A 16609-nucleotide genomic window follows, 5' to 3' on the forward strand; every position below is an offset into this window, starting at 1 on the left:
CCAAAGCGGCATTTAAAAGTATTCCATGAAATCCAACATCAACGTCACTTCAAATAGGTGACAGCATCATGCTCACACATGAAATAACACTTCAGTGAGGGGGGGACATCACTGCTCTCATATTAAAGTGAAAAGAGAATTTCACATTTTAGTTTATTTAATGTAGGCCTATGCAAAAATTACAAATAGCCTATTCATTGAAATCTGTCCAGAAAGGGTTGTAATGTTTGCCTGTTTTTTATGTTTGTAATTAAAAAAAAAAAAAAAAAAAAAAAGTGATTTAAAAAAAAAAAAATAGCCTAACAAAAATAGAGATTTTATGTTAAAAAAAAATGTGATATGGGATGGACCGATGGCCCCCCTAAGCTAAATTCGCCTTAGGTCCCCACATTGCTAAATGTAGTGTAAGGGATTATTTTGAAAAGACAGTAACATGTAATCAGCAATGCATTACAGTTTTTCAGTAAATTGCCCAACACTGTTGAAATCCTATGGTACTTTTTCAAATCCAGGCTTATACAGTACATGGTAGGCTTATTGATAAATTGCCTTGACAGGTTATGAGGAGGCCAAGGGGGCGTTTGGGCAAAAAAGGTTCAGAACGGGCATAGACGGACGCATATGTTGTCCGCCTGTCGGACTTGTTTATTTAACCTTTATTTCACCAGGAATGATAAACCCATTGAGATTAAAAATCTCTTTTGCAAGGGTGTCCTGGCCAAGTCGCAGCACAAGTTACAAAATTTAAATTTCAGTTTCATTACAATAGCAAATCAAATAAAAGAAAAAGGAAAATAAAATAAAAAAGAAAATCGAATCAATTAAAACAATTACAAACAGTGGACTCGGTCTCAAGTGCTCTCATCCTTGACTTGATGTTTCTGTCCTCATCTGTGTGTGTTCTCAGGTGCCCCGACGCATGCTGCATCCTCGTCAAAGAAGCCGCGCAGCCGCAGCATTTTCCACAGCCTCTTCTGCTGCCTGTGTCACGATGAGGCGGAGCAGCTGCCCGTCAACAACAATGCCCCGCTGCTCGTGGAGGAGAATGGCACGGTCTCGAAAGTACGTAAGATTTTAATTGTGCCCATGTTTTTTTTTGTGTCAACCTCTTTTGCCCCACTTTTTTCTTGCCCTTCATTTACCCCAACTTCCTACTGCTGGTCAAGAACACGGTCTGGAAAGTACGTAAGATTTACATTTTTGCCCTTGTGCCCATGTGTTTTTGTTTTGTTTTGTTTTGTTTTTTCTTTGTGTCAACTTCTGTTGCCCCACTTTTTTCTTGCCCTTTACTTACCCCAACTTCCCACTGCTGGTCAAGAAAAACAGAACACGGTCTTGAAAGTACATAGGATTTAATTTGCCCTACGTATGTTTGTTTTGTGTTTTTTTTGGCAACGTCTGTTAACCCACTTTTTTCTTGCCCTTTCCTATCTCACCACCCATCATTACCCTCCCTGCTGAATGTCTTGTGGTGAACTTGACCAAGAGCCACATGATAGACCGTGTCACTGAGGAAACCAAAGCGCCAATGTTTTTTTGCGCAACTCCTTTTTCCTTGTTTACCGCCTTATTTCTCATGGGCCAACAAACAAACAAGCCACTGTTAGTAAATCATGGCCGTGAGTCGAGACGGTGCTTGTTAAGTGTGCATGCACAGCGGAACTGGTAAAAAGTCTGTGTGTCTAGGTGGTGTCTAGGTTGTCACCAATTGAGATAGTAAAAAGCTTACGATTACTTGGTTAACATGGGGGGGGATTATATAAACTTGGCAAAGACAAATGATCTTGGCAAAAGACAAAGACATCCATGATTCAATTGAGCACATTCTAGGAAAACTGCATGGCCGTACGTGGCTACAGACAGATCAGGTGGTCAAGATGCTCTCGGGTGTCAGTTTCAGATTTATGCCTTACTTCATCTTTTTATAGCGATTTGATATTCCAGGAGATATTTGTCACGTCTCTGAAGGCCCCCCCGAAATAAATTGGTAGGTCTCCTGAAGAGGGGCTGGGTACTGAAGCTCAGTCTAGTTTTTGCCCTCCTGTCATGTCAACGTGTGCGCTACTGCTGGTGTCTCAGGCAGCCTGTGGGCTCCCCAGCGAGTCTCCCCAGCCCCCACCTCAGCCAGACCTCTCCGAGCACTGCATGCCGGCAGCAGGACACCGCCTGCTCAGTGCCGCTAGAGAAAGTAACACGCTTGGGGAATGCATTGAGCGCTTCCAGGCGGCCAACTACTGTGGTCATTTTGGAGCTAGGGGAGGAGATCTTTCCCATTTTTTCGAGTCGTCTTTCAGGGGTGACATCGTGGTGCAGGGCGCACCACCTGCGTTACAGAACATGCCTGCGGCGGGCTTTGCCGAGCAGAGTCCATTTTCGGGGCGAGAGGAGCACAGAGATGGACAAGATGAGAGTTTTGATCGCACTTCTGGACTAAATGCAGTGGATCTGAGAAACTCTCTGGATTTGTCTGAGGACTGTGAATTTCGAGTCATGAATACAATGACGGAACGCCATGAATCTGGTGAAATGAAGATGGGAGATTCTGATTCTGAAAGTGTGCCGGATTTACCTGAACAAGTTACAGAGAGCCTCTCTGTTCACAGTGAGTCCTCCCAAAAAACGGAGGAAATAATTCTTGAGAATAATATTTCATGCGTTAATCTTGTCACCACCACTACAAACATTTCAGATCAGAAAAGTGTGCAACGTGTACAGTCTGAGCAGACTCAGACTCAGAGTATAGCAGAGCAGCAGAGTAGTAAGTTTGAATCTTCTAATGAAAGTAGGTCAGTTGAACCTGTTAGCGAGACATTGGAGCTCGGTGCAAATTTAAATTTAAATTCGGTTCCCAAGGTGCCTGTGTGCTCTGACAAATGTGGGCCTCTGTACACAGAGGTGACTGACCCTAATCTCGAACGCACAGAGTCATTTAAACAATGTGAGGCGTGCACACAGAGCAGTAGCACGGTACAAGTGGGAGCCTGCATTGACGTGTCAGAAAGTGAAGTGCTGCTGGACGAGGCCTTTGAAAAGCCCTCCAAACGTGACCGTGAACCTGCCGCTGAGGTTTGCCAGTCTTTTGCGCAGAGCATGCCAGCAGCTAACTGTGAATTGGGTGAAAACCCCACACCCACTGACCTCGAAACCACAACTTGCAAGGTGGTGTGTGACACATTTGTTGCAAAGCCATCCGACATGGGTGACACCTGTGATCAGCCTGTGTCTAGCGAGGCGGCTCAAAGCCATTCTTGTTCTTCCTCAGAGAGCCGTCAGCAAACTAAACTCTCCAACAAAAAAATTACTCCAGAAGAGATGCGTCTGAACGACACTTCGACAGAAGAATCAGGTCAGCCGTCTGAGAGCTCTGTTCAGCGTTCCAAGACCGTTGAACAATGTGAGTCGTCCAAACACTGCGAGTTGGCCAAACAATGCGGCTCCCTTGACAGCTGTGCTAAATACTCTCACGCTTCCAAAATAAACAAGCCGTGCCAGCACCATAACACTCACTGTGAACAGCTGAAAGAGCAGCAGAAGACGCGGCGTAGTAAGTCCGAGTCTGATATCTTACTCTACGGATCAATGGACGCTTTCGAGGCGTTGTGGATCTCTCAGTTTGTAGTCAAACAAAAACGTGACACCCTGGAGCTACTGGAAGAAGAATACGAATGCTGTGAAAATTGTGATCTGTGCGAGCGTTTCTCTCAGCTCACGGAGGTGAGTGAATGCAGACCGAATACGGCTGTCAGCTGTGGTGGTGCAACACAACAGGAAGATAAACTGCAGACTTGTGGTCATTCGTCGGAGAGCAGCAACAGTGAAGTCTCTGTGCATTGCCTTGCCTGTCAAGAGAGTGACACTACAAAACGCAGCACAGTGTCTTGTCACAATAAATCCTCGCAGCACAGGAGGTTGTCAGAGGGTTTTGTACAACCTCAAGTGGACAATTTACAAAAAGTCTGCACTGATGTCAAGTGTAATGTACACCGGGCTCTTGATGTCTTTCTTAATCAGAATGGACTTTTGCAAATAAATGGAGGTGAAAGCAGGAATATTATTCGATCTAAAAAACCTGACGTGGAGTCTTTGGATGAATCCAGTGAAGGAGAAGACTACCACCTTTGTAGAGAGAAATCTCACGACAGTTCGGAAACTGAAGGATCTTTTAAAACTTGCTCTGATGGAAGTGAGTGCGATGAAATCTGTTCAGTGTCGTCGTTTGGCAACGACAAACCCCACACCGAGGAGGAGGAGGAGGTGGAGGTGGAGGAAAATGTCCAGTTTGCCAACGAATCTTTTGAGGTACGGCGCCCGGACAGCCCGGACAGCTTTGTTGCAGAGGACCGGGTGGAAGAAGCAGAAGCAGAGGAAGAAGATGGACCATGTGAATGCATTCTGGAATGTGAGGCTCAGTCATGTGACTACCTGTGGACTGAAGAACCGAGAAGAGGAAGTGCGGAACTTTTAGATGGAGAGTTTTATGAAGAACAGAGAGGAAATGCAGAACTTTTAGATGGAGAGCTCTATGAGGAGGAGGAGGAGGAGGATGATGAGGCACAGGCGTGCTGCATTGAAGGACTGTATGTTGAGGAAGATAGCAGCGAACCAGACTCCTCGGAAGGAGACTTGAGTATTGAGTTATGTGTGGATGGAGGCAGCAGCACTGAATCCTCTGAGCTGGGAACAGGTGAGGTTTATGAGGATGGCTCAGTGGAAACGACTCCATCCGGGAGTGAACTTGAGGAACCGGCAGTTACACAGGAGGACAAAGTTTCACAAGTTTCCATTGCACACGCACTGTACCAAAGCCAAACTGCAAAATATTTCCTGGAACGGCGGAAATTGTCACAGGCACAGGCCTATGGACACTATGCAGGGGACGCGTGCCGGTTGGATCTCATATTTGACCCCTGGACAGAATTGGAGATGACTAAAGAGAAGGAAGCTGCAGAGGCTGCTGCTGCTGCTGAGAAGGAGAAAGAAGAAGAGGAGGAGGAGAAGGAGAAAGAAGAAGAGGAGGAGGAGGAGGAGGAGGAAGTAGAGGAAGAGGAGGAGGAGGAGGAGGATGAAAAGGAAGAGGAGCAATGCCAGAATGATGATGTCAAGGCTGCTACACTCAGCCCAAATAACTGTGAATGCTGTCTAATTATCCCTGAAATCGTCCTCTCTGAGTCACCAGATGATGAAACAAATGATGAGGAGATTGTGGACACTCTTGAGAAAAGTGAGGGCCTGCTCAGCTGCCCAGAGATTCCTTATGGCATCGAGATCTCCGAGACCCCCGAGCCTCTTTTCTTGGACTTTACGCCTGATCAAGGAGAAGGGCTGTCAGAATGTGTTGACAAAACCAAAATGCCAGAGCCTAAACGCTCAGAGACACCTAAAGCATCATTGTCATTGTCTGATCTTATTACCCAAGTGACAAAGTCCGAGAAGGAGGATGAAACCAAAATGCCAGAACCTAAACGCACAGAGACACCTAAAGCATCATTGTCATTGTCTGATCTTATTACCCAACAGACAAAGCCCGAGAAGGAGAAGCGTGTTGACCACGTTAAGACCTCAGAGGAGCACAATGTTGAATCCACTGACCACTCTGAACAGTCTGAAACGAGTGAGTTCTTTAAGAGAAAAACTCCTGAACCATCAGAAACCACGCAAGAGGATGAGTCTGAGGATGATGAAGAAGAGGAGGAGGAGGAGGAGGATACAGAGCCTTGTCAGTGCGAGTTCTGCGTTCCCACAGAGGAGGTACTTACTGTCCTTATTGTTGCACTTTGTATGCCTCAATGCTACGACGCACAGGGCAATGTTTTGAGCAGTGTTTCTGGGAAACGATAGTATATTAAGGTAATGTGTGATTTGTGTTTTTGTATCACTAGATCACTTCTCTCAAGTGAACTTGGATCAACTTAAACCACTCCATACGAATATTAATTTAAAAGTTGCCCTGTGTGGCATTACCTTAAGAAGCACTGTTTAAAACGGCCAAAACATAAACAAATTGGTTTGTTTTTGTTTGCTTAGCATGTCCAGTGACTTTTACCCCACTTATAATGCATGGTGTGAATTTTTGCTGTTTCAGAAATAAAAAAAAAGATAACTGAAACTTGCCTGCCTGTCGAGTTTTACCTGTGACCTCTTTTTCTGGTGTGTGTGGACATATGTTGTTGTCAACTCCCAATCTGAATTTGTCTTGCACCGAGAGGCTTAAAATAAGGGAAGGAGAATGTTCAAGTACATCTCTGATTCCATGTCATATGTGCTTGTTACTTGAGTCTGGAGCTTAAAAAGACACCTATCTACAATGCACCCTAACCCCCCGCCTCGTCTATCACTCTCCACCTCCCCCTCTCAGTGCTGAAAGCCCCCACTAGCTCAGCACAGTCCTGTAGCAACATCTGTCTGTACTGTACTGTATGTATGTATGTGTATACATAGAGACTGTTCCCATAGGCATGTTTTCCCTCTTCCCATCTGGTTAAGTTGGTTTCAGCATGCGGGCACGGGCAGTCTATCAGACAAAGAATGGCATGGCCACGGGCTCTGTAATGTCATCCCATCCCCCGAGCTAAGCAAGTGCCCTCAGTCACACGGCCGCTTGGCGCTGGCCATGGAATGTAAGCACTAAAAGCGCTTCCGTGTGCCCCCTCATGGTCACTCCCCTTTAGAACCTCTGCGTCCTCCTCTCTCTCTCTCTCTCTCTCTCTCTCTCTCTCTCTCTCTCTCTCTCTCTCTCTCTCTCTCTCTCTCTCTCTCTCTCTCTCTCTCTCTCTCTCTTTCACTCTCTCTATCCCTCTCTCCTGCTCTCCCTCTCTCTCGGCCACTACAACCAAGGAAGCTTTTTTTGTGTGTGTTGCTTTTTCCGTTGACACTGCAGTATTGAAACAGGAGTCATTAATGATTGTGGACTGAATGTATTGCGTTACTGACTTGCACTGGCAGTGGTTTTAACTAGCAGCTGCAGTTGGTGTTGGAGCCGAGTCTTGAGCTGTCTGCACTGGCTTGTGTGTATACAAAACCTTGTACATTAAAAAAAATAAAGTGTGCGTAAAGTTTCCACTCTACACGTGCGTGCTTGCCCTGCCCACTGTGTCAAGTGGTCCAGTGTTGGGTTGCTATATTTGTTTGCTTGACTTTCCTTCTCTTGTATGCCCCCCCACCCCCAGGTCCCAGCCAAACCGCTGCTTCCTCAGATTAAGTCTAAAGACGCGGGGAAGATCTGTGTAGTCATTGATCTAGATGAAACGCTAGTCCACAGTTCATTCAAGGTAAGCAGCAGAGACCTGTACATCCACCTACTGACCTCCTATCCCTGCCATCCTATACCTTTTATATATTTGTGTACGTAACTCTTCAATAGGGGTGTGTATTGGCAATGAGGTCATGATGCATCATGATACACTTATTACAATAATGATCATGAGACATTACTTTACTGGGTATATTGTAATATGACGGAATTCTACATATACAGTATGTAACTTATATTTTGACAATGTAAAATAACCCTTGAAACAAAGATATGAAATGACTATTAGAAGTTAACTTAAAACCTTTAAGAGTGTAGGTTTTTGAGCATTCTATAAAAAGAATGCGTTCTATAACAATGCAAGATTCTACAATTCCATATTGTATTGAATGACGCCCAGAATTCTATAGAACTTTCACTGCCCGAACATTCCTGTCACACCAGTGTGACGGTACACTCTTAAAGGTTAAGCTAATTCATTTCATCCCCAATCTCCTTACTCATAGCGGTAATTTATCATTTCTCTTTAATGTTTTTTATGTAATGTATTAAGAATTAGTTCTTTAACACCTTGGTGAGGCCTTGACGACAAGTAGCACTTTCAGCTGTGCTAAAGCATGAGTTTTTGTAAAACGTGCTCTCTGTTTATGTCACATGTACACTAAGTGGTTTCATAACATGGAGGCCTCGTGTGTTGCGTGCCTACTCAATAACGTTAAGCCACTACACTTTGCCATGTGCTTGATCAATCAGTGCACCCCATGGGGTACATTTATAAAATTGCTCAACTTGTCAGTATGTTCCTCGTGTGTGTCAAATGGCCGATACTTGATAGTCAATGTTCTGTACAGGGAGTACATTGATAGAATTATGTAATCAGGATATTCTAAAAAGAACTAAAACTATACTAAAATATTTGTTATATTAGCGGTCAGAGTTAAAAAAATATATAGAAATTGCACTTAGATCTGTGTGTAAGTTGGCTCTAAAGAAATAGCACTCAGGTTTATGGCAAGGATAGTTTGTCTCTAGTCTTCATTTCCTTTTACTGTTTATGGACATTTTACTCCCCCGTCTATGTTGAAATGTATTACATCAGCAGTGTGTTATGTAGAACAATAATGGAAACCAGACTGAGGCTTTCGTTTAACAGACAGTGCTGACGGTGACAGTCAAATATATTTTTCGCTTATTGTACGGTTCTTGTCAATTAATTGCTACGTCATTACATGTCAAAATCCAGAGTTATATAAAGTAGAAGTATAAGTATTCTTACAGATGTAATTACAACATTAGTGGTCTGTTATCACAAAGTTGAAACCATGTAATATCATCTCACTGGTGTTGTAATTACATTTTTAAGAGTACTTCTACTTTATACAACTCTGTCAAAATCATCTAAATGCCAAATTCTTGCACCGGCTTACAGCTATGTGATCGTTGTTCATTTGTGGTTAATAGTTGATTTTCTTTGTCTTTACTGTGGATAATTGTTGGTTTTGTCAGACTTGACATTGTGCTTTGGCGTCTTAAGTGTTACTTCATAGTCTGCGAATGTAGGTCATCGTGTACTGCCGTCTCTATAGCGGGTTGCACGTGATGAACTTAACATTTGAGAAGCGTATATACACTACAAGCTGTATCATTAATCCCTACATAAATCAAGCTTTATGAGCCCGGTCTATTGCATTATTTTACCAAAATGACTGAAGTCCCCATGCCTAGCGCCGCTGCCAACTGTGTTTTTAGCGGGTTATGTTACAGAAACTGAACTGGCTTCAGCACGTGTTGGTTGTGTGTGTTTTCTTTAACCCTTTCAGTGGCCAGGCCAGCGCTGCATACCATAGGTAGCACACTGTGTGCTTGGCTACCTAATAATGTCTAGAAAACCTGCTTGATGGTGCTTTAATGATGTTGTGCCATGTAATGAGCTGTTGCCTCGTTATGACCGAGATTTATGTCTTCTGTCAACAGCCGGTGAACAACGCTGATTTTATCATTCCAGTCGAGATTGATGGGACGGTTCACCAGGTAAGCGCGACACGACACCAGAGTTGTTTGTGTGTGTGCTCTGCTCTCGCTAACTTCAACTCAGCTCGGCTCGACTTGACGGACGACAACGTAGCATGCCACCCTGAGAGGAGGAATCTTTTGGACATTTTGGGGGAACTTTTCAGAGTCACGCTGCTCTTGGTTCCTTCCTTCTGTGTTTACCTATCATTTCTCCCTTGGGGCGTGCTACCTGACAAGAGCAGTGGCCTTCTCTGTTGACGGGTCCGAGCAGCAGGTGGCTATTTCAGTGTCCTGACGAAACGAGGAAACCCTGGCTGGCTTCTCAGAACTCGCTGCCCATCAATCTCGCTCAGAGCACATCTTCGTTCTCCGCTCACTCTGGCGACTAGCTCTAGCTGGCAGTTGCATATTAGCCCTTTAAAGGGCAGGCACAGCCCAGCCCCAGCGCCAGCACCCAGTACCCAGTACCAGCCCCAGCTGTGGCCAACCAGCCACAAAACAAACTAGCATGATCCCCTGCACACAAGGCTTGCGCCTGTTTCAAGTAATCCAGGATAGGCTGTTAAGTCGTGGAAAGCCTATTCGGGATAACTTGGTTCAGGAGCAAGACCATAGACCTCGGAGGTTGACACTTGCAGGCCACGGCCTTCTGTGAGAAGAAAAAAAAAAGCTGACAGCTTTCTTTTACGGTGTGCCTTTAAACGGTCTGCTGTCGTTTAATGGGCCACATTAAGAGAGTCAGCCACATCCAGTGACAGTGACCCGTGGGATGGTGTTGCAGGTGTTTATTAGTTAATCTTCAGTGCTCGAAAACTGAGCTCTGGCCCTGATCGACATGTTGGGTTAGGGTGCGTTGGCGGGGGGGTGGGGGATGCATTTGGATCATGGAATAGTTTGACCTGCAATTCCTGAATATGAACTCTGTGCCTTCTTTTTTTTTCAAATAAGAAATTACAAGTGCAAGTGTAATTGAAAGTTTAAACCCAGTTGTGTGTCTGTATTCTTCTTTTGATTTCTTGTTATTATGGCGTTGTCATGCAATGTTATAGAATTGCTTTCATCTCATCTTCTAATGCTACAATTTTATTCTTAGTTTTGATTTTTCATTTTCCTAGTTCGAGGCGTAATTCTATTTTTCCCCTCACACACTCAGGTGTACGTGTTGAAGAGGCCCCACGTGGACGAATTCCTGAAACGCATGGGCGAACTGTTCGAGTGTGTGCTTTTCACTGCAAGCTTAGCGAAGGTGAGTGAAGGGGCAACTATGTGTTCCTTGTGTGCAGGGTTGCCAGATGAGACTGATGATTTCCAACCCAAAAAATGCTCAAAACCCACCTGGAAGCACTAAATCCCGCCCAAGTTGAACTAAATACTATTGATTTCTGTGGCTATAAATATGCAGAAAAACCCGCCCAAATACCTCTTTACCCTCATTCATCCGCAGACGGTCATTATAAGCAGCCCAATTGAGTGGGAAACCGCCCAATCTGGCAACTCTGGGTTGTGTTTGAGCCCCTGTGTGTGTCAGTGCAACACGCTGGGCTGTTGTAAGTGTTGTCGTGAAGTGTGGGAGTAGCACCTCGTAACTGCCGCTGCACCTGCTCCCCCACTCATCTTCACACTCCGGCAGCCGCACAAGAGCTTTAATTTTGCCAGTGATGCACTGCCGGTTTATTACCCCCCCAACTCATGTTTCTTCATCACCACCCCAGTGTTTGAACCCAATCTCTCCCCTGTGTTTTCCACCAATTTGGGGCAGTACGCGGATCCCGTGTCGGACCTGCTGGACAAGTGGGGCGCCTTCCGGAGCCGGCTGTTTCGAGAATCGTGCGTGTTCCACCGAGGGAACTACGTCAAGGACCTGAGCCGCCTGGGCCGAGACCTCAACAAGGTCATCATCATCGACAACTCGCCAGCCTCCTACATCTTCCACCCAGACAATGCTGTACGTTCCCTATGATATTGTTTCCTACGTTTTCCACCCAGACAATGCTGTACGTTCCTTATGATATTGTTTCCTACGTTTTCCACCCAGACAATGCCGTAGGTTTCCAATGTGCTTGTAAACACTATACTGGTGTGGAATAGTTTGATGCATTGATGAATTTGTTTATGTTGCATTGATGTGTAAAGTATGAGTAAAACTACATATCCCTTATATTTCTAGGTTGATTGGTAGCATGAGTCAATGCTTTTGCACCCACTAGTGTATTCGTAGTGTCTATATTTGCCTATATCAACAAATGATAAAGACTGTATAATGTTGGGTCTATTTGTAGTGTGTGTGTCTACACTGTACATTTACCTATATAAACAAATGGCAAAACCTGTATGTGTAGTCTATTTGTGTTGTCTACTGTATATTTGCATTTGACAAAACCTCTGAATGGTTTTAGGTTTCATTTCTTAATCTTGTGCTCAACTTTCACCTGTCCCTGTAGGTGCCTGTGGCGTCCTGGTTCGACGACATGGCCGACACCGAGCTGCTGGATCTCATCCCGTTCTTCGAGAGACTGAGTAAAGTGGACGACGTCTACGCTGTCCTGAAACAGCACTACAACAGGACTACTAGTTAGCCGCGGAGTTAGCTGGAGTGGCAGCTTTCGCCTCGGGGGCCAGGGAGGCCTGCATGGGCAATGGGGCCCCACGCTGCTTCCCATGTTAAGGACCAGCCTGTCTCGGTCTGAATCACTTTACCCAGAATTCCATTCACAGGACATTGTCTATTGGCTGAGAGAGAGTGTGCGAGAGAACGAGAGAGCGAGCGAGAGACGACAGCTGGAAGAGGCGTGGTATTTGGTTATTATTAGAGATGGATCTGTGGGACTGCTTAATTATAAGAAAGGAAAACAAGAAACGTGAGAATTGCATCGATCATTTTTAACACTTGAATGTGTGTTATTCCTCGATTTTTTTTTTTAGTTTTTTGTTTTTTTTTGTTTTATTTTTTAGTTCCCAGACAAGGTAGAGGGACACCCATTTAAAAGAACTGTAGAAATGACTATTTTACTAAGTTCCAGTCCTCACTGGAATGAAGCTGGTGAATAGTGTAGTTTGTAGTGGGACTTGCTTTTCCACAGGCTACTTGGGTGTTTATCTCGAGTTAAACTACCCTCATTCCCTCTCGATTAAATTGAGTTTATCTCAGAAGCCCAAGTGAGGACGGAACAGCAACGGCAATCAGCACGGTTTCTTTCTATGCTGTCTCCCAACTTCACAGGTTATTTTTGTAAAATAAGCAATATTTATTATTAATCTTTTTATGACTCTTGACATTTCTTTTTAGTCCTATTTTTTGTCAAGATCTTCTAATACTGCCACAATCATTCTTTGTAGCATTCGTATCGACTGCAGAGATTCAGTAAGTGCGTATGGATATAAGAAAGGGAATCTGGCCAGGTCCCCTCTGTAGTGCCAGCCCCTATCGTCAGCTCCCCTCTCATGGTTAAAAAAAAAGCAAAAAAAAGCAGTCGGCTGGATTTGTGACGCACACACACACGTTTGCCTTATATCTTGCCTTAAAAGTACCCATGTTTTTTAATATGGCAACAAAATGATCAGTCTGTAGCTACAGTTGAAGGTAGACCTTTTTGTAATTAAAAAGAAAATCCAAGAATGTTATTTGAGATACAAATATATTCTATTAATCAAAGCAGAAGGATACTGGAAAAATAATACTAATGATCATGCATACTCTACAGGTGTTAAACGCATTAACTTTTCGTCGTGTCAGGAAATCAGAAAGTGTGGAGGCGCGTTAGCGTTAGCGTCCGTCTGTCACTCCTCACCTGATCAGAGACATGTGCCTGAAAGGAGAGGGGATAATGTTGCCGACGGGACGGGATGGGAGACCTCCCCTAGGAGGATATAGCAAGTTTTGTCACCTCGCCGACTGGCTTCGTTCAGCTCCCCTCGTCTGTTTGCCTCGTCGGCTGTGGCCTCGGGGGGAGTCTACGTTGTCTGGTCGGGGGGCACATCACAGGCCCGGGCGAGGTTTCTATATATATATAATGTAAACTTGTGTGATTGAAATCTGATGCAAAGTCCCGCAAGTGCCAATGCAAGACAGTGGGCATGTGAGGAGGTTGGTCGATTGGTTGTCCTGTGTGGGATGCTGTTTGGATGTGTTTGTACTTCTTTTGTTTGTTTTTTGATGTCTGTTTGTTTGTTGAGTTGAGTGTTGGGGGTTAGAGCACAAAAAAAGATATTGGATGGTTGTTTTAAAAAAAAAGAAAAATGCTACATTGTTTTTGTCCATTTATAATTTTTGTAAAATGTTTTATTTTTAATAGATGTTATGTTGACAACGCAGTGCCTTCATGCTCATATTGCGATGATGCTATTTGATAATGGTGAAGAGTATCATGATGATGATGATGATGATGATATCAGTACTGTGCCAAGGGGAAACGGTTTGTGATCCAATATTGTCTTCAGCAGCAGCAGTTTTGATTTCATGTTCAGTTTCTTTTTTCGACAAGCGCAACGGCTTCCTCCATTCTCTCCAGTACTTGAATCTGACCATTTATCTGTCTTTTAATTTCTCTTTCTCTCTCTGAATCTTTCTTTCTGTCTCTCTCTCTCTATTCTTTTAATCTTTGACATAGCATTGAATGTAATATGCTTACGTATTTCAGCAACAATCTAGGCCTTTTGTGTTGACGTCTCAATAGGCACTTCTAGAGGGGTAGGACCTTCAACACTTAATGTGCAACAAGAAAATAGATACTATAAATGGTACTCGTCAGAATGATTAATTTGTGTACATGGAATTAAAAAAAGCTCCTGATCCAAAAGTAAGAGGCTTAGGAGCTACTATGTGTTGATGTAGAACACTCGTTTGCCACAAAAGCCCAAACAGACTCCAGATTGCTGTGGGTTACAATTATTATTTTTCTCTCAGAGCATAGAATTCACTGTGTTTTTCACACTCTTAACTGAACTTCTCAGTTTCCAGAATCTGCTTCAATTCACACACACACACACACACACACACACACACACACACACACACACACACACACACACACACACACACACACACACACACACACACACACACACACACACACACACACACACACACACACACACAATCTGTTAATATCATGTTTGATTTGTGGATGACCAAATCATTCCCAAAGCACCTTCTTATAAAGGAAATAAAATGATGGAATTGCCATGCAGACGTAAGGCCTCTAGGGGCTTGCCTTAGCTGCTGAAAGGCCCCACGTCCGCCCCATGTTTTAGCATACAGCCCACCCCACAGCAGCCGCCTTTGCACTGTATTTAAGGCGATGGATAGTGTGCAGTCGGCAGTACGTGGGTTACTGTGATCCGCATGAAAAGTGACAGGTGCCCAGCACGGTGTAGTCACTGCGTAAATGCCTCGGCCCTTCTGGCCAGGTCTTTGCTGCGCACTTTCATTTTCGGACAGATAAATAACGTGTGGGATCAGTGTTTGTATTCATGAACAAAGTTTTTTTTGTTTGTTTGTTTGTTTTTGTGTTTATTTTTCATTCATTCAGTTCTGTTATTTACTCCTGTTGTCTCTCACAAGGCAGGGTGTAAAGTCCCCCAGGTTGAATAAATATTCAAATGTATGGAACCTATCTTTAGTAGAATATTTATGAAAAAATACATAACATATTAAGCTATGAAATAAAAACAATCAGTATTAATAAGTCCTGTTTTATTTTTCAGTTTTATTTTTTTCATCTGGGTGTTTTTCACATAGAGGCCTATATTTCTGGATTCAACCTCTGATTATCTCTCATTGCTTTATGACAATGACTTTGTAAGAGGCGTGAAGCAAATAAAGTTTAACTGTATGATCACACCTTTTACGTAATACCTGTTCTGGCCCCATGCGTGTCAATGTAAAGCAAGGGGGTTTGGTTTGTTAGGTCGAAAGCATGCCCCCTTGAGGACCCAAGTAGAAATGCACTTTCTGTCCACCATTTCAGAAATCAGTTTTTCCCAGCATTCACTTAACATGTACAGTAATACATTTGACATTTATTTTTCCTCTTCCTTTTTATAGTCTAGTAAAGTTGTACAGACATTTAAGATGTCAAGCTGTCAATACATTATTGGGAGCTCTTTAAAGGAACAGTCCACCCTTTTTTATTTTCACATATTAGCAGTATTTTCAAGCATTATTCATGGATGTGCATATAATTTTCGTCTATGTGTTTGCATTACCTAGTTAGTACAGCCAAATTAAGAGTAGCAATGCAAGTCTATGGGCAGCAATCAAAGCATCATCAAATGTAATTATAAACTACTTAAAAAATGAATGCAAAATTCACCAGAGTGCAAAACAGCTATTTAATCCCGTCCTGTTATCACTTATGGCTTGATGCTAATGCTGCCCATTTACTTCCAGTGATTATGCTAAGCTATGCTAATAATTCTGATCCAATAAATCTGAGTACTGAAAACACTGATAAGAAAATGATATGCATATTCATGAATATTGCTCGGAAATACAGCAAATATGTGAAAATCAAAAAAGGTGGACTGTTCCTTTAAAACATTCAAGTGTCAATATACCCAAGGCACTATAAGAGATTTTTTGAGAAATTTCATTCAACAATCAACTATACATACGGTACTAAAAGGGTGAGAAGAAATCCTATACTGACATGTCCTAACCAGGCCCAGCAACGGGTGGTGGCAAGAGCCCCTACACTGATGAGCACCAAGGGAAAAAGGTGAGGACCCAGAAGCACTCCAATTACCTGCTTGTGTTTAGGACCAGTCCCAGACTTTGAAATGCAGAGTATAGTAGTGTTCTGGGTTACACAGTATGTCTTAACAGTATGTTCTTAACAGTTTTCTGATGGTGGGAGGGTGAATTTTCTTACAAATGATAATTCCTTTACCACAAGGACATTTCAACATGGCACACATATCATGTAATGCTGTTAAATTTAGACATAAGTCCATTAACTGCAGGCCTTTTATTGTCTTTACAATATCAAGGTATCTACACATTATTGATCACCAAATGTAATGCTTTTTTTGGACCGTTTTAAGCTTTGTAGCCAATGAAAGAAAGGAGACAGTGCAACTTCTTGCTGCTCGAGTGGAGGACAGCACATCACTGAACACTGAAAACTGTACAGACATCCTTCATTCATTGTGCCCAAATCTGACCAAAGCAGGCCCTACCATGGCGCAAATGGTAGGGCACTCGTTTGCCATGCGGACGACACAGGTTCGATTCCCGGCCCAGGTCCTTTGTCGACCCTTCCCCATCTTCCTCTCCCCACTCACTTCCTGTCATAAGCTTCACTATCCTGTCAAATAAAGGCAAAAAAGGCCCAGAAAAACATTTTTTTT

At 43.5% G+C, this 16609-nt stretch overlaps 1 protein-coding gene across 2 annotated transcripts; it reads left to right on the plus strand.

Annotated features, from left to right (window-relative positions):
* Nucleotides 1–1072: 1072 nt before the first annotated feature.
* On the plus strand, nucleotides 1073–14865 carry LOC134460719 (uncharacterized). Of its 2 annotated transcripts, none has more exons than XM_063213221.1 (6): nucleotides 1073–5748; nucleotides 7167–7268; nucleotides 9224–9280; nucleotides 10416–10508; nucleotides 11022–11207; nucleotides 11704–14865. In XM_063213221.1, the coding sequence occupies exons 1-6, from the start codon at nucleotides 2047–2049 to the stop codon at nucleotides 11836–11838; spliced, it is 4275 nt and encodes a 1424-aa protein (XP_063069291.1). In that variant the 5' UTR covers nucleotides 1073–2046; the 3' UTR covers nucleotides 11839–14865. The 2 variants fall into 2 exon arrangements, with proteins under 2 accessions (XP_063069291.1, XP_063069292.1); XM_063213222.1 differs by having other exon boundaries at nucleotides 11022–11256; nucleotides 11704–11802.
* The last annotated feature ends 1744 nt before the right edge of the window (nucleotides 14866–16609 follow it).

The sequence above is a fragment of the Engraulis encrasicolus genome, chromosome 13 (assembly GCF_034702125.1).
Source record: "Engraulis encrasicolus isolate BLACKSEA-1 chromosome 13, IST_EnEncr_1.0, whole genome shotgun sequence".
NCBI lineage: Eukaryota > Metazoa > Chordata > Actinopteri > Clupeiformes > Engraulidae > Engraulis > Engraulis encrasicolus.